At 50.3% G+C, this 22,243-nt stretch overlaps 1 protein-coding gene across 3 annotated transcripts in view; it reads right to left on the bottom strand.

Annotated features, from left to right (window-relative positions):
* Positions 1 to 2,688: 2,688 nt before the first annotated feature.
* The window catches only part of Slc66a2 (solute carrier family 66 member 2), a 33,575-nt gene continuing 14,020 nt past the window's right edge, over positions 2,689 to 22,243 (bottom strand). For all 3 annotated transcript variants that reach the window (XM_040757779.1, XM_013124206.3, XM_040757780.1), the window contains 2 exons: positions 11,665 to 11,881; positions 2,689 to 3,744 (listed from right to left, as the gene is read on the bottom strand). In XM_040757779.1, coding sequence (XP_040613713.1) covers positions 3,537 to 3,744; positions 11,665 to 11,881 — 425 coding nt within the window. In that variant the 3' untranslated portion in view covers positions 2,689 to 3,536. The remainder of the gene's footprint in view (positions 3,745 to 11,664; positions 11,882 to 22,243) is intronic.

Here is a 22,243-nt window from a genome sequence, read left to right as displayed (position 1 = left end):
TTCCAAGTCTGAAGCAGATGACCACCACCCTAGACGAACTTTTGCCCTCCCTTGCTCATAATCTAGGGCTGCCCCAGGAAACAAAGGGTAGCATCTACCTTGTGACCCTTAGTGGGCAATACCCCATGTAAAGGAGATGATTGCTGGGCGGGCACCTGACACTGCCAATGTCCATGTCACCTGGCAAGTGACGTGGTTTGATAGGACACTTAGCCCCCTAGTTCTAAAAACGCTTTGCAGGAGAGGAGAGATCTCAGCGTTGACCTCCCTACCACTCACTGTTCTTCCACACCAGCTCAAACAGGCCATGATTGCTCAAGGTTTGCATAGTGCCTTTTTAACCCTTCCCCTGCCCTCCCAGATGGTCTGTGGTAAAGTTGTCTGTCTCCCGGGGATGTTCTCTTCCATTGGGACCTTTCCCTCAGATGAAGACAAAACCCTTAGTGGAAGTCCTAGTGGGGTGAGGGGGCAGTTCAGGGAAAAGATGGTGAAGCCACCTCCAGGAGGCTCCCGCCGGATGCTGGTATACCAAGGAAGCTGTGGCCACAGCATGCCCAGTCCTATGTCCTTCTGGGAAAGTTTTTAGGAGGCGAGGAATCCTCCTGGTCTCTAAAGGAAGAGAAGCCCAGAGCGGGTGGTCTGCTAGCTCAGAAGGAATGTGTCCTTCCCTCCCCACCATTCTCAACAGAGCTGATTCACACACACACACACACACACACACACACACACACACACACACACTCCCTCCATATGGTAAGAGGGTAACTTTTGATGCCCCTGGTTGAGAGTGCTGTTAGTTGCTGGTCAGAATGACAAGGGGTTCCTTGCTCATTCCTCATGGCTTCCCTAGCTTCCAAGGGACAGAAATCTGAAGTTTACTTCTGGGATCTTCATGGAGGAAATCAGTGCACCAGCCTAGCAGGAGTCCATACTGTTCCTGGAGAGGGGGCCACCTCGAAAGCCAGCTTGGTACAGAAGCGTTCCCTCTGACTGCTGGTATCAAAATCCCTTTTGGGACCTAAGCAAGGCCAAAACCATTGTTACAGAAGGACAGTTCACCTTGAAAGTCCCAGACCCATCTTCAGTTTGTGTTCAAGGTCTACTCATGTTGTTACACATGCCAGGGAGGCAGGTCTGAGTACACTGGGGTAACTTCCATCTCCACCCGCCTCTTGGAGGAAGCTCTGGCTCTTCCAGACCCTGTATTTTCCCTGTTCCTTCAAAGGTATCTTTAAAAACTCTGTTGGTTTTGGTCCTGGTGGATGTGGGCCCAGTAGCAACAAGTAGGCTCTGTTCTGTGGAGGCTGCAGGTGGGGGTCTCAGCAAGCCCCGTGCCAGGCTCCAGGTTTCAGCCAGGCTTAGCCAGGCCCATGCTGAGCCACTATTTTCTACATCTGAAAGCAATGCACCCTCTTTGTCTCAGGAGATTGTGCAAAGATCCCAGAGAAGGTGGGATGCTCTGAAGACAGGTGGAAGAAGGTTCTCTTGGGTGGGTCACTGGTCTCTATCCCTTGCTTGGTCCTGGGGGAATACTGCTGGCAAGACGTTACCTGTTTGCTTCCCAGGACCCTCTCCCATACCTAGTGCCTGGATAGGTGGAGCCCATTTGTGTGCATATCTGCCACTCCGTGCCACCCCTACCCTTAGAGACATACCATGGCTATCCAAGCCCATTCGAGTCTGGATTCAGTTCTCTACCTGACACCCTGACATCACCCACCTGCCCTGGGAGTGAGGACCATTTGAGGCCGGGCTAACACAAGCAGCCAGAATGCTAGCTGAGTCAAAGGTCGGGGTGCTCTGTTCCTGCTGTGTGCATTTGCCAACCCCCCCTTCCAAATCATAGGAAACCAACCCCCTTTCACCTCTAGCAGCCCCAGGCTCCTAGATCATAAATGACTCCCAACTAAGAGGAACTCAGCTTACTGCTGTGCAGAGGAGCTAGCAACTTTTTATTTGGTCGCAGTAGATTCTTGCAAAGCCTGTGGTACAAGGCCCTCAAACGGGCCTGAACTGAGCTCACACAGGGGCCTTGCTGAAAGCTACTGTGCAGTAGGGCAGTGATGATGGCCTGAAGACGAGGACCTCCCTCCTGATGAAGAAGGTCTATGACTATCTTAGGTATGGTGTGTGTGTGTGTGTGTGCGTGTGCGCTGACACCTGCCAGGCTAGTGAGTCACAACCTCAGCCTTGCAGGCAATGACCCTGCGGTCTACCGACACCCTGCCAGGCTAGAGAACAGAAAGGTGCCTCACTCCAGAGCTTCAGTTTCCTCACCGGTAAAGAGTTGGTCCCCCAAACCTTCTACCTCAGCAGCTTGGAAAAGCATAATCCCAGTCATGACTGCGTATCTCTGGCTTACCTGGAACCCTCTGTCAGCTTCAGAGGGCAATTTGAGCCCATTCATCAGAGAAATCCACATCCTCAAATGCCAGACAGATACCCTCATCCACCCAGACCTGGACCCAGCTCGCTAAGAGCCACATGAGCCCTTCAACCCAATGTAACCCTGTACCAGTCTCCACCTCCCAAACTAGTACCAGCTACCCCTCTCCAAAAATTTGTTCTACCCTCGCCAGCCTCTACCCTACTCTCACCGCACTCCTGCCCCGTCTGCCTGCTATGATTCCATCCTCCCTACTGGACCCACAAGCTGTTTACTGACTTAAAGACACCACATGGAGTATGTTCATTCAGCAGCTGGGCCTGCAACTGATGGCATTTACTTTGGAGGTAATTACCACTACAGACATTTTCATCTTTAAAAAATAAACATCTTGCAAGCATCTTACAGGCCAGAGAGTAAGCAAGAATCTCACTCACACACTTAGAATATCTGAGGGACTCTTCAGCCATCCGGTGAGCCACCATGATTGCCAGAGCTATTGTGCTGACTGTGGATGGCATCACTGTGTGCACAAGAAGACCTTCTGCCCAGCAGAAGGGAAGAAACTGTTATGTAGAAGCATCTAGAACATTCTGGACCCAGGAACCAGCCAGGTCAGCACAAGGCTGCCAAGAATACATGATCTCATGATGAGCAGAAAGAGGGCAAAATACAGTGACCAGTGTCAGGCCAGCAGCTTCCATCTCCACCAGGTGCGGCAGACACACCCGCGGTACCCACAGGGGAGGACAGAACAGAGCAGGAGGGCAGACAAGCCACCAGCAGCCATGACTGCACAGTCTAGAGTGCCACGGGCTCTTCTAGGAGACCAGAGGCTCACTGAGGGAAACCGGCTGGGCCTGCCCTCTTGCTCGGTTGCATGGACCTATTTCAGGGTCGGATCAGTGTTTTTCTGAAGGAGACACCTGCCTTTTCCTTGAAAACACCACAGAGCCAGTCCTAGCTCCACTGTCTCAGGGTACTCCACCTGAAGGCTATGGGGACAAGCAGTCCACTTCATCTCTCTGCCCACACCCGGCCTGATCATCTGTGGAGTGCACAGGGCTAGCCTCCCTAATGCAGAGGCATAGGCTGGGGCTCAGCTCCTACGGCTGATTGGTCGCACGGCCTTGCCTTCCCTCCATGCCTCTCAGAGGGCCTTGGCACTGACAGGGTGCACTGCATGAGGTGCTGGCTTCTGGGGGTGGTGAGCAAAGGCATAGGCCTGCCCCAGGATAGCCAGGTCCACCATGACCTGCAGCAGACCACAGACTGAGAACTGCAGGGGTGCACCGTTGAGCAAGAAGTAGGCCGTCTTGAAGGTGTCACCACTTGTCCACATGAGCACCATCTTGAGGCTGTAGGGATACAAAGGGACGTCAGTGTTGACCCAAAGACAGGGACATACAGAGGGACATATATACAGGTCAGCAGTGTGACACAAAGGAGTAGGGGGCACATTAAAAGTGGGGACCACAGAAGGAGGCGGGATACCCTGACCCAAGTCTGCGCAACCTAGCAGGGTACCCCTCTGGCACCCTTCCCTGGTCCCAGAGAGAAAGAGGGGATGGGACTCACACCAGGACCTGGGAGTTCTGACACCCGTGGGTCAGACCATGGCTCAGACCATGGCTCTGGCCAGGCCTTGAGAATGACTTAATCACAGAGAGCCACAAGGGCTAGTAGCCAGGGAGGCCAGGACCTCAGAGTTCTTCAGCCTGGCTCAGTAGGTTCCCACACTGGGGGCTACACATGTGGAGTGGGTGGAGAAGGCAGAGGCAGGACACAAATCTGCCCTGGGGCCTTCTCTCAAGGCAGATTTCCATCAGAGAAACAGAAATGACCACTGCCTGCCGCCCACACATCCCTTGTCTTCACACGGCATTAGAGACCAAAGACTGATGTAACTGTTTTGCTGCATAAGAGATGCAAACAAGCCCAGCTTTCCTGGCAGCTGAACCTGCAGCACAAACTTACACTACATGCATCCCAAGTGTGCAGGCTGCAGCTGATGCCCCCAGGCAGACAGTTGATTGCCACTGACAGCTGCAATTCCCCTAACACACCATGCAGAGGAAGCATCCCACAAGCTAAAGACACAACCACTTGCTCTGGCCACCTCTGCAGTCTGCCAGCTTCCTTCCTCCTGCAGACACCAGCTTACTCCCTCCTGAAATGGCTGTCTGTTTATGCCAACCTCAGTGCTGCAGCTCGGATGCCTAAGAACAAAAGGGGCAGCGGACCCAGGTGTGGTGGCACTTGGATGGTGGGGGCAGATGGCTCAGGAGTTCAAGATAAGCCTCAGCTACAAGACTTTGTCTCAAAATGAACAAGCAAACATTACTAGAAACCAGTTATGAGAAGATACCACACACATACACAATCCAGATAAAGGACCCCTGATGGGTATACTAATGTGGGGCCATATGGAGGGTACTAGTGACTGGTGTTTCACATGTGGCTGGAACAGTCTGGGGCTGCAGGTGGCTGAAGTCAGTCTGTATGACATGACACATACAGGGCCAGGAACGCCAGATTTCACCTCTCAGACAAGTGGCAATGTCCCTCATAATCCTACAATAGCAAATGAACAGGAAACAACACCCATAGGATCTTCATTCAGTTAGAGTCAAACCCAGAAACAAGGCTTTCAGTTCTCATTTTAAAATCAGGCAAAGCCAGGGGCTAAAGCAATGGCTCAGCAGTTAAGACCATTGGCTGCTCTTCTAGGTCCAATTTCCAGCACCCACATGGCAGCTTAAAACTGCCGGTAACTCAAGTTCTAGGGGATCCAACACCCTCACATAGACATATGTGGTAGCAAAACATCAATGTTCATAAAATAAAAATAAATTATTTTTAAAAATCAGGTAAAGCCAAATCAGTGGGCTGAGAACACCCAGGGTAATAGATGGAGGTGGTGGGAATGAAATCCGGGTCTTGTTGAGTCACCTGTGCATACAACAACACCCTCACACCTGAGCTCCGGTCCCCCAATAGAGGAGCAGAGCATGGGGAGGGTTGGGGCCACTCCCCTGCTTAGGTGGGCTACATGTGATTCACCACCTCTCAAACAGAGCCCAGGATTCCCCTTCGACAGACAGACAGACAGACAGACAGACAGACAGACAGACAGATATGCCAAACTTCCATTTGCCTCTGGGACAAGTCACACCTGTCCAGGCCCCCGGGAAATGCCTGGACAGTCATGTCTATATACTTATCCCAAGCAGAAAGCAGGTGCTAGACTCTCAGACCCCAGCCTTAAAGTCAGTGGCCCAAAACCCTGGTCAGACAGCAGACTACACAAGGGGCATGCCATGGCCTAGACAGAAACTGGAACCAGCTGGGATTCGTGTGGGTTTGCTGCAAACCCACATACATCAGGAAGACCCTGCAGCAAAAGGTGACTAACCTGCCCCTCAGAATCACAGGCGCCTGGAGAGCATGTGCTAAGACAGAACATGCAGAGGTGACCTGTGTGTATGATCCAGTTAGACATACAGAAAGGATGTTTAAATAATCCACCCAATGTTACATACTAAGTGGGTATGGGATCCCTTGGGCTCAATTCCAAAGTCTGGCAGAGACAGGTCTGCAGCACAGGATGTACAACTGTAGGCCTTAGCCCCAGACCACCTGTCCCTGCCCAGGACACCTGCCCAGTGCCCTCACTGCTAAGATCCCATTGGCCCCAAATGCATAGTTGTGTCTGTAACAGCAAGTGGAGACATGAGGTAATCGCTGGAGCATGGCACGACCCAGTGCCAAGGATATTCTTAGCCTCTTGGATTCTTCCTTTGGATGGTCTCTATCCTCCAAGAAAGACAACTTGTTGGTGATGCCAACACCACTCTGTTACCGGGACAGGAATCTAACCATGCTGATGCTTTGACACACTCTGAATGGCTCCGAGAGGTAGCAGGAGGAAAGGAGACCACGGTCTACACATCAGAAGCTACAGTGCCTCTGGACACAGGGAAAACTCATGGGTCAGTTTCCTGTGTCCAGTGCTTCGTTTTCTCTGAGGCAATAAACACTAGCTATTCTACACACTCGAATTTCCCCCAACCCTTTACTTCATGTGCAAAGAGTGAACACTGCCCCTGAAATCCCAGCACTCAGGAGGCTAAAGCAGAAAGATCAAGTGTTGAATAGGCCGGGCATGTTGATGTACTTAGGAAGCAGAGGCAAGAGGATCTCTGTGAGTTCAAGGCCAGCCTGGTCCACATAGCAAGTTGTAGGACTACATAGAGAGACCCTGTCTCAAAGTGGGGAAGGGGAAGGAAGAAAAATAGAGCCCAGGGGCAGCCTGGGGAAGTGGTAGTAGAGACAAATTGCATCCCAAGAAATCTGTCACTCATCCTTGGATGGAGGAAATAGCTGCCTTAGGGTCTAGCCAAAAGATACCCAGAGTACAAGATATTTGCTCTCCTAGGTAGTGAGCCTTGCAGCAAAGCCAGTGTGGGTGTGGAGCAGACTGTCATCACAGACGCCTAGATTTTCTACTTCAAGATAATATTCAAGCAGGAAGCAGAGGGAGGGAGTTCAAGACCACATGGTGGCCTCGGCACGGCTGCAGCGCCCTCTGTGCTCCCTCTCTGCGCAGAGCTAAGGGCTCTCTCTTCAATGGACCTCTTGGCCTGACCCTTCTGTCCTCCCCCACTGTTTTAATCTCGGCTCCCATTACCTCATTCTTGGCTCCAGCATTTTTCTTCCAAACCAGGCTGCCAGATCACTGCTCTTAAAATACCTCCTCACCTCATCTTTGCCCTGGGCAGCCGACAGGGGTGCCTCTCTTTGGCACCCAGGACAGTAAAACCAACTGTTGCACCTGCTCATCTCTCCTTCCCGCGTCAGCCCACTGACATGCTGACCATTCTGACCTCAACCCAGGACCAAGTAGCTTCCACCGTCACCTTTAAAAGCTTCCCCAGGACTGACACCAACCCGCCATGTCCCCTTGGAGGTGATTTGTAACCCTGTGTTAGGCAGTTCTCTTAGATGGAACACCAAAAGCAATAAAAGAAACAGAAGATATATTCCATGTCACCAGAGCTGACAGGGTGTTAAGTCTCCCAAACTCTCCTTGCAATCCTAACATAGCTGGGGATGACCCTGAATTCATAATTCTCCTGCCTTCACCTCCTAAATGCTGGGTTTACAGGTGTGCACCCGATGCCTAGTTTGTGTAGTACTGAAGATCAAACCTCCAGAGCATGCTGGCCAAGCACTCTACCAACCGAGCCGTTCCCATCCCCCAGACTTAAAACTTAGGCATTGCAACAGACAACACTGAAAAAGCAGGCAGACAAAGCCAGAGTGGGATATAAAGGAAATATTTATAAATCATATATTTGATATGATTCTAATACCCAGAATAGAATGTTTTAGTTCTTACAATTCAGTAATAAAACAGTACAAATACACATTTTAAAATGGGCAGGGATCCCAAAGAGACACTTCCTCAAGGACATAGCCAGGGCCACATTGTCATTTAATTGTCAGTGAAACACAAACCACCACCACGAGCCAAGCACTTTGCACCCACACAGATGTTAGGAATAAAGAGCTAACAAGAAGAGCTATGGGACTCAGCCCCTCACCACACACACAGCTGGTGGAATGTGAAAACGTGCCTCTGAAAAACAGGTGGGTAGTTTCACAGAGGTCACGCACCAAGCCAATCATGTGACCCAGTCATTCTATGTCTACAAGCTTTCTCGATAAAGGAAAACATAGTATGTCCACAGAAAAACTTGTACATGAAGCCAGGAGAGCATAAGTCACAGTGTCCATCAACTGAAAACAGACGGACATCTGGTATACCCACATAATGAAGTCATGGACAGGAATGAAGCTCAGACCAGACACAGATGGCCACATGCTACATGACTCTACAGGTGTGTGATGACCAGAACAGGCCAATCAGGAAAGACAGAACTCAGGCAAAAGGTGTGGAGGAGTCTGGCTCAGGTGGGCATGGCTGCTAATGAGTTCAAGTTGCTCGGCCTTTACAGTGAGGAAACTACTCCAAAACTAGAACAGGGTGCCGGCTGCAGCCTATGCCTGCACTAACATGCACCACTAGGTACTCTGCAAGCAGGTGACTTGTGGTATATGAATGCTATGTTCAGTGGGTGGTACCTGCCCTTTCCACCATGGGCACTAATAGCAGTACTTCTCACAGAGCTATCAGAATGAACAAACAGCACAGTCTGATTAGAGAGGTCTGGCAGTGACAAAGATGTCCCAGAAGAAGCATGCTGGGTCTCCCAAAAGGCTATAAATGCAAGAGGCCTGCTCAGGGGACCAAGGCTAGATCTGTAGGATCATTGGTTAAGCAAAGCCCAGCTTCTGGGAGCATCTCACTATGGCAAGAGCCCAAAGCCCCAACGGGATCCTGCAGAGTGTCCTGGCCAGTCCGTCAGCCTCCTTGACTTTTAACTGTCCATGGTCTCAACCTGCCTGCCTCCTTCTCATCCTGTTCTCACATGGCCTCCATCCTTCCTCATGTGGGCCCTGCCTCTAAGTACCTTCGCTGCCAGAGTCTTCAGGCTTGGCAATGCCTCTCCCTCCCCATCCTGCACTCCCAGTGCCTTCCCCAGCTACTCCTTCCTGTTCCATGTCGTTGAAGGCTGCCTAATGCTTGGCTCCGCTCTTATCTTTTACACCCACCCCTGTTCTCCAGTAATTACTTGTTAGGGAACAGTCTTCAAATCTAGTAAAAACCTGGAGGAAGAAGAATGCAAATACCCCCGGATCCGCCTTGCGGAGTTCACTGCATTAATTAGTAAAGTCATTCCAAACATATCATCATTCATCCCTGGCTCCAGAACCATAGCCAATCAATGTTTCTCAAGAGGGAAATTATTCAAAATATCTTGATCAGTAGCTCCAAGGCAGGAAATCTGCATATGAGCCTGTGGGATTGTATATGCACATGTGGATATGTGTATGTGTGCTCATCCGTACACATGTGTAAAGTAAGACTTTACAGAAAATCTCAAGGAACCCCTGCTCCCTGACTCCCTGCCCCAGGAATCCGTATGTAAAGTATAGTTAGGCTGAGGTCCCAAGGTAGATTCCTCCCCATTATGGTGCAAGGGTGTGAGCAGGTCCTTAGAGAAAAGTAATAAAACCTACATGGTCATGTTACCACCTGTCAGCAGCCTCTAGTTTCGTTGTGTGTTTAAGTGATTATGTGTGTGTACATGTTTTAAACGCAACACTTTCATTCCATCACAAGAAGCACCCACACTCCAAATTTATTTGAAACTGCACTTCCCACAGCTTCAAGAGTCACAATCCCCAGATCTGGGATAGTCCAGCATTCCATCTGAAAAAGGTGAGGAGATGGTGGGGCCTCAGATACCCCCCAACTGGGATTCCTGGTGGACAGTCCTAATAATAGTGTCCACCCCTTCAGTAATGGAAGTTTGGTCGGCAAGTGCCTCCGCACATTAGGCACCTAGCACCCTGCCCCAAGAAGACACGCTAGCAGGGAGACCTATATCTCCTTGGCCCTATGAGACCTTCTCTAAAACCCCTCTGCTCTCAGATGAAAATGGGTCACCAACATTCAAGTTTTGGAACAGCAGCAGCAAAGAGTTAATGGCCTCCAGAAGTCACCCTGTGGCTTTTCCTCCATGCTCCGTATTGATGTGAGTTCAGAACTGTAGCTCTACCTCTGTATCCACCAGCCAGAGTTTCGGAATCTTCATGGCTCCAGCCCCACCAGATATAAAAAAACATCCAGCCCTGATTCAGGGCTCCATCCACTGTGGTCACAACTGTCTACCTACCTCTGCCCTGCCCATCTGTGTATCATGTTAGAGCCTAAATGGCACTAACTTCCCTCACCCTGCACTGCACTACACTCTGTACCTGAACCCACACCCCACACGTGTGCCTTCACTCTACACACGTGTACAGAAGCCTGCACACCCCACACGTGTGCCTTCACTCTACACACGTGTACAGAAGCCTCAAACTTGCAACCCTGCATCCCATAAAAAGAACTGCAGAAAGTATTGAGAAGTAGCATCCGGCATGACCCCACACCTCTGCATGCATTGTCAGTCCCCTCTTTCCAGGGTTTGGTTTTCTCAGCAAAACAGGATGCTGTGACTCCAATGACACACTCCAGTGCCACTACGATGCACAAGGCACAGAGAACCCTCAGAGCAAGGGGACACTAAGTATCTTCCACCAGCGGTGGGATGGCCTCAGGGAGAAGTAGGATGGAGTCTCAGAAGTGGGCGGGGTCTCTGAGAAGTTCACAGGGTCTCCTGTGAAGGTGAATGGCATCCTCCGGGATGGTGTCAAGTTAAACCCATGGCTGTGTACCTCCCTCCTCCTCACCAACTGGTCTGTGCTCAGTGAATGCTATTTCCTCCGAGACTTTCTGATGGCCTGTGGGGACTGTCCTAAGCTAGACTGATGTCTCCAGACCCTTCTTAGCATGATCCTCACAAGGCTTTATCCCCCTTCTCTAGACAATGGCCTGTGGGGACTGTCCTGAGCTAGACTGATGTCTCCAGACCCTTCTTAGCATGATCCTCACAACGGCTTTATCCCCCTTCTCTAGACAATGGCCTGTGGGGACTGTCCTGAGCTAGACTGATATCTCCAGACCCTTCTTAGCATGATCCTCACAACGGCTTTATCCCCCTTCTCTAGACAATGGCCTGTGGGGACTGTCCTGAGCTAAACAGATGTCTCCAGACCCTTCTTAGCATGATCCTCACAACGGCTTTATCCCCCTTCTCTAGACAATGACCTGTGGGGACTGTCCTGAGCTAGACTGATGTCTCCAGACCCTTCTTAGCATGATCCTCACAACGGCTTTATCCCCCTTCTCTAGACAATGGCCTGTGGGGACTGTCCTGAGCTAAACAGATGTCTCCAGACCCTTCTTAGCATGATCCTCACAACGGCTTTATCACCCTTCTCTAGACACTGGAGCATTGGTAGGCTGTGGCAAGTCCCACTGTGAAAAAAATCATAGTTGGGCACCTTTGGTAAGGTCACCTGCCCTGCCACATCCATTTAGATGGGTACCATGCTCCTCAATCCCTGGTCCCAGGACTGATCTGCAGCTCCTGGATGGGCCATGATCTTCACAGAGGGTTTCTGCTTCCCTCCCCTGCCCCATGTAAACATCTTCTCAGACAAGAGTCAAGGCCCAGCGTGCTTAAGCAGCGTGACTTCATCATACTGCCAGTGCTCAACGACCCCAGTGAGTGCTGTGGGAACCTCCTCAGGAACACCCCTACCTCATGCCCTCCGTGGAGCGGTGACGGTAGTTTCGGTACAGCTGTGGCACGCCCAGCATGGCCTCGGTCAGCACAGCCAGGAAACCCAGCGTCTCCACAAACAGAGCCGAGTCGATGGACAGGTAGGTGACATAGCCTGCCACACCCGTGAAGGCCAGGACACACTGCACGTAGTCGGCAAAGCTGCTCCAGTGCCAGAAATGGTGAGTATCAAAGTCTGGGGGCAGACAGAGAGAGAGGCGCCTCAGTTGGGAGAGCAAATTGGAGCTTATGGGCAGAGAAACACCAAGGCATGGGCAGGTCTAGTCAGTGTGGGGACTGGAACCATGCGATGCGTCAAGGGCACGGTGAGGAGAAATGAATGGGTTAGAGCCATCCAAGGTTAGTGTGGAGAAATGGGTCAAGGCCAGTGGGAGGGGATGTGACCGGGACAAGCCGAGTGGGTCAGGGTCAATCGGTGTAGGTGTGGATAGCTCAAATCCAGTGTGAGAAGAGACACGAGCAAGCCAGTCAGGGTGGAGAGGAGCAGGCTGAGGTCAGTGTGGGGAGATGAGAGCATTCCGAAAAAAGCAATTCCAGAGACTCTTAGTACCAATACTGAGCCAACAGAAAGGACGTCCAGTCCTTTAACTTGATCCCGATAGTTCTAGGAAGGAACTCCAGTACACTGTACCACAGCCTCTGGAATCTGACTCCTGGGTTAGAACTACAGCTCCACCCTCTGTAACTCTGGTTAAACCGTGCGTCTCCATCCATTGGGTTAATGCACCCACCTCCTGGGACTGGTCTACGGGCTAATGCATCAGTCTATGAGCCTTATGATGTTTTTAGCCCACAGGAGGGATTCAGTCAACACACAGTTCTATTACTTCCCACTTGGTTGCTACAACAATATCCCATCTTGTTTGATGATAGACTCTAGAATATTCAGAAGCAGTCACACAAATGAACTAAATGACACTTCAGCAGGTGAATACTTGGGGCCCTGGAGACGGTGGCAGCTGCAGGGAAGCATCAGATGAGAAGGGGAAACGTGCCATAAGAGAGGACGTGGCATGGCTGTGTCTGACCTAGTTCTCAGATCAGCAAGTTCAAGGCGGAAACATCCAGCAGGTGTAAGTGGGCGGGGCCCAGAGATGCCAGGGCATAAGTTCTGCTGAGTGCGGCTGTTTTAATGGGGTGGTGGGATATTTTTCTCTCCTACTTTTGTCATTATTTTACTTTTGGTGCTGGGGAAGCATTCTAGGCAAGTGCCCTACCACTGAGCTAAACCCCAGCGCAATGAATACATTCTGTCAGAAGGAAAATGGCTAGTGGGTTACTGACTAGTTATCCCTGTTTGTAAGTGAAAACTGGACTGACTTAACATGCAGGTCACAGCAAAGTTGCATCCCTGGGGTTTTCAGAGGCCCAGCCTGCCCTGTATCAGCATTTCTGCATATGAGTTAGCAGGTCACCATCTCCCTGTGCTACAGGATCAATAATCAATAACCCATGCTGGTGAGGCACACACTTGTGTGTGTGTGTGTGTGTGTGTGTGTGTGTGTGTGTGTGTGTGTGTGTGGTGGGGGCTGGCTAACTTCCTCACAGTTACTCAGACGCAACACATTAAAAAAAAAAGGCTATATCTAACACTACCCCGGAAGTTCTTTTTTAAATCTGGGGGTGGACCAGGACAAAAAGGAGTAATCTGGAGAACCCCCAGAGAGCAGACACTGACCAGGTTATGTGCACTGAATGGCATTTTATATGTGTCACACACTATCTAGCTTGGAGGTAATGTTGTCCCGTACCCACCCCACTTACCAGACTCAGAGACACAAGGGAGTCACCCTGTCCAAGGTTACAAGTCTCCTGAAGCCTGAACCCAGTAGAAACTCCACAATAAAGACCTGCCTTTCTGGGTTTGGGAGTCTCTGAGGTCTCCCTCCTGAGCCTCAGCAACAGACATGTGGCCCTAACAGCCTAGATGTGTTACGAACACATCAATAAAAATCTGACTTGGGGCCTATGACAGGGCTAAAGCTATTCAAGGGGAACAGAGAATGTCACCATGTGTCATCTACAGTAAGGCTCTCAAGTGTTGGTGGCTCATGGACTATGTATGGCTTTAGTTTCTCTGCATTCTAGAGCCTTCATGATGCCAGGCTGGACCATCCACAGCTCCAGCATCCTGATGATGGCCTAAGGGGAAACAGGCACTGGCCCCTCAGACGAGAAGGCCAATCCTGAAAGGAGCCTGCCCTGGGGCAGCAGAACTCTCCTGAACTACACTGGGAGTATCCAGGCTGTACTGCCACCCTGTGCGGTGTTCCAGAACCTTCAGGGAGAGTGAAACCAACCCTCAGAGGTAAAGAGATTCCCAACAGATCACCAGAGAGAAGCATCGGCCCAAATGCAACATCGTCCCATGTGGCATGTGGTGACCAGGGACCTGGAGGCCAGGGCTGGTCCTTCAACAGCAGGTAGCAAGGGTCAGATGAGGGACAAGGGATGGCTGCTGGGACAACTGGCTACTGAGAGGCTGTGAGAAGACTTGAAGATGACAGGGAAGACACAGGGCCCCAATGAAGACAGACAGCAAAGAGGACATAAGGCTTTAGTAACCTAAAACAAACATTGCGGAAAGCTCTGAGGTCATTCCTAATGCCATTCAGAATCTATGATGTGCAACAGGATGAACAACCCAATTTAAAAAAAAATTGTCAGAAGGAATAGACAGAACGTGGCCAAGAAGCCCATGGAAGAAAACTCAGCATCCTCATGTCATAAAGACAAGTCCAGTCCTCCTGGACCCAGTGAGCAGAGCCTGAGTTCAGAGTCGCCCTAATACTGCTAAGACAGGGAAAGACTCAGGGTCTACCACAGCATTGAGTGCAGGAAGAAACCAAGTCCAGGGCAGGGTGCTTTTGTTGTTGTTGTTGTTGTTGTTGAGGTTGAGGTTGTTATTTACCCTCAAAAGCCCATCTCTAGGGCAGTGGTGGATGCCACCTTGAGAGTACCACCAAGGACAGCACAGTTACAGTAAGCAGTTTTGACACCTGTGGTTTACAACCCTTGGTCCTATGGTAGCCCACGAGCACCCTCATGTGGCTTATCTGTGCCAATTCAGGCAACGCCTTGCTGCTCCCGTAGGAGCAAAGTGAGAATGAGTCACATCCTCCGGACAGCAGTGGTGTCTGGACCCTGGCAGACGGGGCCTGGGTTCTCTCAGGCCCTGCCTAAAGTCCAAGCCAATGACATTCAGCCACTGAAAAGGCAGAGTGAACCCTAGACCCAGGAGGAACAGAATACAGGGCTCTCTACTTTGGACATGAGTTCTCAGAAATGACAGTTCCACTCTTAGCCAGCAGAGGTCAGGGTCCTTCCAGGACCAGCAGTGGCAGTAACCTCTGAGAAGCTGGGGGGGAGGGGCCGCTGATACTTGGCTCTGACACAAAGTAGGACCCAAGAGACTGAGCTGTTAGAGGTGGTAAGCTGGGTAAGGACAGACCACCCTGATGACAGCATGGCACCTCACAGCTCGACCTGGCAAGGGATCGTGGCACGTTTCTCTCCCGTCCCCTAAAGTACTCAGCTCCACCACGGCAGACCCACAGCCTCCAGGCTCAGAAAGGTTTCTTATGGCTGTCATGCTGTCCCATATCATCTGTGGCAGAGACACAAGACTGGAACTGTGGGCTGGAGAGAGCAGGAGCTCAGCTGGCCACCCAGAGCCCACACCTTAGCCTGTGAATCCGGGAGAGCCCGGATGAATTCGCATCAGCTGCAACTAACTCCTGCCACTCCTTCTGAGCCTCACTGAACAAGGCCACCTAATGAGGCCCACAAGGTGATTCTCACTCAAAACTGAGCACCCCCAGGGCCTGCAGTCATCACAGCCCCTGGGTCAACACTCCAGAACAGTTCCCACCATCCTGGGGGACAGCAGCCTCAAGGGAGACATCTTTAAGCCAATCACAAGAAACAGGAAACACAGTACTCTGTCCCCACCTGGGCAATTAAATGACTGACCAGGGCTCTGCACAGGAGACCAGGGAGAACCAGGCTTAGCAGCACAAGGGCAGAGGCACCTCCCAAGCCCCTTCCCCATCAATCACAGAAACACGCTTGTTTTCAAACCTGGAAGCCCTTCCTTCCTAGAAACACGCTTGTTTTCAAACCTGGAAGCCCTTCCTTCCTAGACAGTTATGGTTCCTTCCTCTCCCAGGGTCCCATCAGCAAGCCAACCACACATCCCAACCAGGGATGGAAGGGTACACACCTGACTCCAAAGCCTTACCACAAAGGAGAACAGGTCTGTCCAACAATGTCTGTGCTGACTGTACACTGAAGGAATGTTTTTTAAAAGAAACATAAAGGGTAACTTTACCCATTTCTTTTCACTTGTCTGGGGGACGGTGCCTTGAACCAGGTGGTCTCAGACTCCTGGGCCTCCTGAGTCTGGGGCTCCAGGTCCGCCCTGCTGCACCTGGCTTTTTCATCTCCTGGGATGGACTACAGAAAACTCGGCACTTCGCTGTGTGGCTCACGCACTGGCTACATTGTTTCCTCAGCAGAGCAGACCGCCTTCACTACTGCCTAGCAGCACCGTCTGCGCAGATCACCTGAGACTGGGAGACAGTTATCCTCATCAGACAGCCTGCCTAGAGGGTTCCAGGCCAGCCCTCCAACCCCCAGCCTGGCCAGACCCTCAGTCAGAAGACCATCTGAACCAGAGCTTCCCAGGTCAGGGCCAGAGAGAGGAAGATCAAACAGGCAGAAACCAGAGCCCGGCCAGGGCTACCAAAGTCGAGAGCAAAGCAGGGCTCTACTCCCAGGTGTAAGACAATAGACTATGCAGCAACTGATTTAGGCTCTTTTGCCTGGAGGACCCTGAGGCCTGTTGACACTGACATTCTGGGTAGTTGTGGGGAGACAGCCTTGTGTTTGGAAAATGCACTTAACCTCAAATGGCTCAAGGAAAAAAAAAATAACTGTAGCCCAAACTAAAACTTGGTGACATCCAAATAAATTAGTTAATTAAGATAAAAACAAAAGGCTCCAAACCTAGCCAGCCTGGTTCAGATTCATACACAGCCTTCCTTCCTTCCTGCAACTAGTGCCCACAGGGACACCGACTGAGAGGCAGAGGGCCTAGTCTCAGGACCACGAGAGATTCCAGGACATGGAGCCCCACCTGGAGAGATGACGAGAGCCACACTGCCCTGGCCCTCCACAGGCCAGCGCCAGCTTTTACTCTGCCTGAGTCCAAGTCAGATACGTGACACGGTTTTTAAGACAGCAAGACCTCCTGGAGCAGTTGAAGTGGCTCTCCTGGCCTTCCACACCAGACGGCTGGTCCGGACATACCCACACCAGACAAGGGTCAGGCAAGGATGGCTGAGACCCAGAACCAGTGTTCTAGGAACGGAGCCCTAGCTCTCCAAGGAGGCAGGGCAGCAGTGCTGGCTGCGTGCCATGGCCCGGCCCCTGCTTCTGGCTTCCAGACAGGATCCCCTGGGAAAGTGACTGGGAGCACCCACTGCTTGGCCAGAATAAAACAAGAAGCTACCGAGGCCGGCATCCCAATCCACTTTCAAGTTGCCCGAATAAGGAAGGCTGCTGTGTCATGGAACTGCCGTGACTGTAGCAGCGACTCCGAGAGCCTGGGAAGCTGGAGTCCGTTATGCTCAGTATGTGCAGGCTGTCGGTGCTGTTGACTCCACCTCTCCCTTCAGGAGTCCTTTCTGACTCTCTCCTTACCGACACACCAACAGAGGGCTGGAACACTTCACTCCAAGTGTTTCCCTCAATGGCACTGGCAGGTAACACTGAAGCGTGTGCTAAGGAAACATTGCTCCTTAGCAGGGTTCCCTTCAACAGAGATGAGCCAGGGGACAGGGCTCAGGAACCCACACCTGCGGGGTCACCCTGCAGCATACTCTTCATGTCGCCATACTGCAGCTGATGACAGCAGCCTCTGCTACAAACGGTTCCTTACGAGCTCATTACAGCACAGCTCACAAACAGCCACAAAGCCCAGCAAGGCTCTGACCCAGGGGCTACCAGAATAAACAGCTCCACCACCCAAAATGGTGCCTTCACTTTCAAGAGTGTTAAGGTTCCTGCATTACAGCAGTCTTGTGAACAACACTGTGCTCAGTCCCAACACCGTGAGCCACCGTACCAGAAAACACCTGAGCTGGTAGAGACAGAGGGTTGCGCACGCCCTGGTCCAGCTACAGTCAGCATCCTCGCCTGTTAGGCTCCTCTACGCCGGCTCATGCCCAGCCAGCCAGCACACACAGGGCAGGGCTCCACACAGGTAAGGCTGAGAATACTGGGGACACTATCACACACAGGGTGGGGACTCCCTACAGGAGGAGGAGAATGAGAGGACCAGCGGTCACCAGAGTCTGTCCTCAGAGGAAGCTGCTGCCCAGAGAGGTTCACTACTATTCTTGCCACCAGCTCTGACGTTCTGTCCCAGGGACGGGTGTGGGAGCGGAGAGTTCAAGGCCCTCGCTAAGGGACAGAGCTTAAGCTTAAGAACAGAGCACAGGCTTAAGCTCAGGAGTGTTATCAAAAGAATGAAGACCTAGGTACTGAGGGATGAAGGGAAGGTTGAGCCAGGAATGGTGGGACACCTGTAATTTTTACACTTGGGAACTAAGATGGGAAGATGGTGAATACCAGGCTGGCCTGGGCTACATAGGGCACCAACCAGAACCTGACTTGAAGGAGAAGGGAAGCAATGAGGAAGAGGCAGCAGCTGGTGCTCCAAGGCCAGGGAAAGAAGCAGGCTGCTGCAGGTAAGGGCTCTCCTGAAAGCAGAGCGGTTTCCAGACTGGCCTTAATGGCCCCCATGCCCACTGTGATAGCATCCCCCAGCGTATTCGCATATCAACAGAGCCATCAATGCAGGCAGTGGAGGCCAAGCGTGGCCAATGAGGGCAGAGCGTTCAGGGGCTCAAAGTTGACCAGGGAGAAGCACAGCAGCCAATACTAGCAGACCTACAGGAGGGTGGACTCAAACTGCCCCATCAAACCAAACCAGCAAATAAGACATCCTCCCCCACGTTTGAGATTAGTGCCCATGGCTGTCACACCATTAACTTTAAATTTCCAGTATGCAAACAAGCAGGTAAATGTAGTCCCTACATGGAGGGGAAACAACAACAATAGAAAAGAAACAGTATTTGTGAAGAGATATTAGATTAAGCAGGGAGACAAACAAACAAAACAACTAAAGGAAACAAAGAAAGATATAAAGAACTAACAGAGGTACCGGGTATCATCTCACCCAGTGGAAGAGCATTCCTAAAGGGAGAGCAATCGCTGAGAAGCAGGAGAGTCTGGAGCCAGGCTGTGTGTGAAATAAAACTCATTATCTGCACTCAATAAGAGACCTGAGCTAACAGAAGGGCAGTGAACTTCAAGACATTTGCATGGACATTGTGCTGCCTGAAGAAGGAAACTAACAGGGCCTCTAAGAAACACAGGTAATACCAAGTGCAGCAGCACAGACATACAGGGCATTCTGAGGAGAAGGAAAGAGAAAGGGGAACAGGAAAGGGCCTCAGAGATTATGACCACAGAATCCAAACAGACATGCCAACCCGAGAAGCCCCATGACCTCCAAGTACAAAACACAGATCCCAATACCTCAACAACTACGGCCGAATGCCAGAGACAAAGCAGCAGGAGAAAAATGATGTCACTTACAGGGGACCCCCAGTAAGATGAGCCACTCACTGACTCTCACCAGACACAATGCAGTTCCGAAGGCAGAGGACAGCATTCAAAGTGCTGAAAAGAAAAACAATCATCAGCCAGGAGTCAGCGCCTACTTGAGGAGAAAACAAAGCCCCTAGGTAAGCAAGAACTAGGGAGATTGTTGCTTTCCACATGGAAAACAAGTGAGGTCAGAAGATGAGTGAGTGGTTCTCATGTGTGATTCTAACACTGGGGGAGTGGGGACGTGGAGATCCACGATGGCATTGGACTGCATTGAAAAATCTGTTTCAAGGAAAAAACACTCCCTCCACACACAAAAAGAAAATAAACAAAACTACAAGAATACAAGCACACAGATACACACCCTTCTTGTCTTAGCTAGCTTATAAAGGAACTGCAGAAAAGCAATATGTCATAGTACCACCTGGGGTGTCTTAACATGCCTTTCGTGACACAGTCTCCAAGACAACACAGTAGCAGAGCGATGCCTGAGGTGGTAACTCAAACCCACAGAGAGAAGAGAGGGTAGCCAAACTTGTAAAGAAGCTTGACACAGTAGCTAACTTCTCCTTTCTCTCCGCCTTCTTTGAAAGGAGTAAAATCTAAACAGAGTACCAATAGCTACATCATAAACAAAATACAAACATAGTCCTCACACCAGCAAGAGAGGAGGAGGAATTACCCAAGACTTTCTATATCTCACCTAAATGAAGTCAGTACAAATCAAAAGGGCTCTGGTAAATTAAGGGCTCTGTAAGCCTCAGAGGAAAATAAATAAATAAAAATAAAAAAGCTGCCGGGCGTTGGTGGCGCACGCCTTTAATCCCAGCACTCGGGAGGCAGAGGCAGGCGAATCTCTGTGAGTTCGAGACCAGCCTGGACTACCAAGCGAGTTCCAGGACAGCCTCCAAAGCCACAGAGAAACCCTGTCTCGAAAAACCAAAAAAAATAAAAAATAAAAAAATAAAAAAGCTATCAATATATAGTTAAAAATCACTAAAGGAATTAAAACACCACACTATTAAAATAGTCACTTAATAAAAAAAAACTGTCTTAGAGTTAAAAGAACAGGAACACACAAGAGACAAAAAAATTAACATAGATTAAAACATTAATCCAACATTAATCTGATAACAGGGCAGAAAATGCTTTGATTTTTAGCACTACATTCATCTGTTTGTGTGAGTGCAATGGTGTGTACATGGAGGTCAGAGGTCAGTATGTGAGAGTTGGTTTTTCCTTTCCACCACGTGGGTCTGAGGATACACCTCAGGTCTCCAGGCCCAAGAGCAACCACCTAATAATAACCAACCTAACCATCTCACTGGCCTTGTGTTTTCTTATTTTGTTTTGAAACGAGATCTTGCTACGTAGCCCAAGATGGCCTTGAACTTGCCATCTGCCTGCTGTTCAAAGCATTAACCACCGGTGATCCACAGAGGACATGCAAATATTAGAATAAGCTGTAAGCCAGAACTGTGGAGTGGGCCGGCGACTCAGCTACTTGGGAAGCTGAGGCAACAAAGCTTCAAGGCCTGCTTGGACTGCAGTTAAGTTCAGTCGAGGCAACTTAGTGAACCCTGTCTCAGAGGGAAAAGCACCAAGAAGGCTGAGAGGTAACTGGGTGGTGGTGCCTTCCCTTCATGAGGCCCCGGGTTCAATCCTGAGCAGGAAGGGAAGCAACAACAAAAAAAGTCTTAGGAGACATTTTATAATGACACAACTACATATGAACCTAACAACTGTTCTAAAATCAGAAATGAAAGGGGAGAAAGGTAATTAACAGATACTGGGACATTTCAATGACAACTTTCAAAATGGATCCAGTTGGGCACATTAAATAATGAGGAAATTGACAGCCACAGGACTACTGTAACAGTGACCCAACAGGTACCAATTTCCCCTCAACAGCGAACACTCTCTTAAACCAACAAGGAGAGTACACTGCAGGAGGACCCCAGAATGAGCTCCACCTCAGAATACCTGAATATGTTCTCGGCAGCTTAGCAGATGATCCCAGAAACCAGCAAAGAGATGTGGGGCTGACAAGTGTGACAGTTGCAGTGCATTCTTAAATAGAAAATGGACTGAAGAAAATTGGGAAACGCTTTAAGATAGAAAAAAGTACAACACAACAGGCCAAAACACACAGGAGGCCAGTTCCCCTTACACAGTGACTTTACAGCTGTTTCAAAGTACGATCAGTAGCCCTCCACGTTAAGAAACCAGGAGAAAGTGCTAACTATGGCAAAAGCAGGCAGAAAACAAAGCAACCAGAGTGGGGGGTTAGAGTGGAATTAAGTAAACTAGATAAAGAAAAACCAATAAAACCAAAAGTTGGTTCTTTGAAAAGATCAATAAAATCGACACACCTCTAAGTACAGTAGCAAAAACAACGGATGGCGATGGAATGAAAACCAGATTTGGGAAGAAGACAAGGGTTAGTACCAATTGCTCAGGGAAGTAAAAAAGATTACAAAAGAACAAGAAAAATGATGTGCCCTTGCTGGGCAGTGGTGACACACACCTTTAATCCCAGCACTTGGGAGGCAGAGGCAGGCGGATCTCTGTGAGTTTGAGGCCAGTCTGGTTGACAAAGGGAGTTCCAGGAGAGCCAGGACTACACAAAGAAACCTGTATCATATCAGAGAGAGAGAGAGACAGAGAGACAGAGAGACAGAGAGACAGAGAGAGAGAGAGAGAGGAAAGATGATATGCCCACAGCCGTTGAGATGAATCTGAAATGAAGCCACAGTACAGATGAACGAGTAAAGAAAGCAACAGACAATCTAGATGGGCTTAGAACAACAACAGGTCGGGCTGGCACTGTTAGGTCCAGGTCCAGCCAGCCTTGCCAGGT

This window comes from Mesocricetus auratus, unplaced genomic scaffold (genome assembly GCF_017639785.1).
Source record: "Mesocricetus auratus isolate SY011 unplaced genomic scaffold, BCM_Maur_2.0 Super-Scaffold_100015, whole genome shotgun sequence".
Taxonomy (NCBI): domain Eukaryota; kingdom Metazoa; phylum Chordata; class Mammalia; order Rodentia; family Cricetidae; genus Mesocricetus; species Mesocricetus auratus.
Note: the sequence above shows the minus strand (reverse complement) of the source record. Positions and strands in the feature narration are given on the sequence as shown.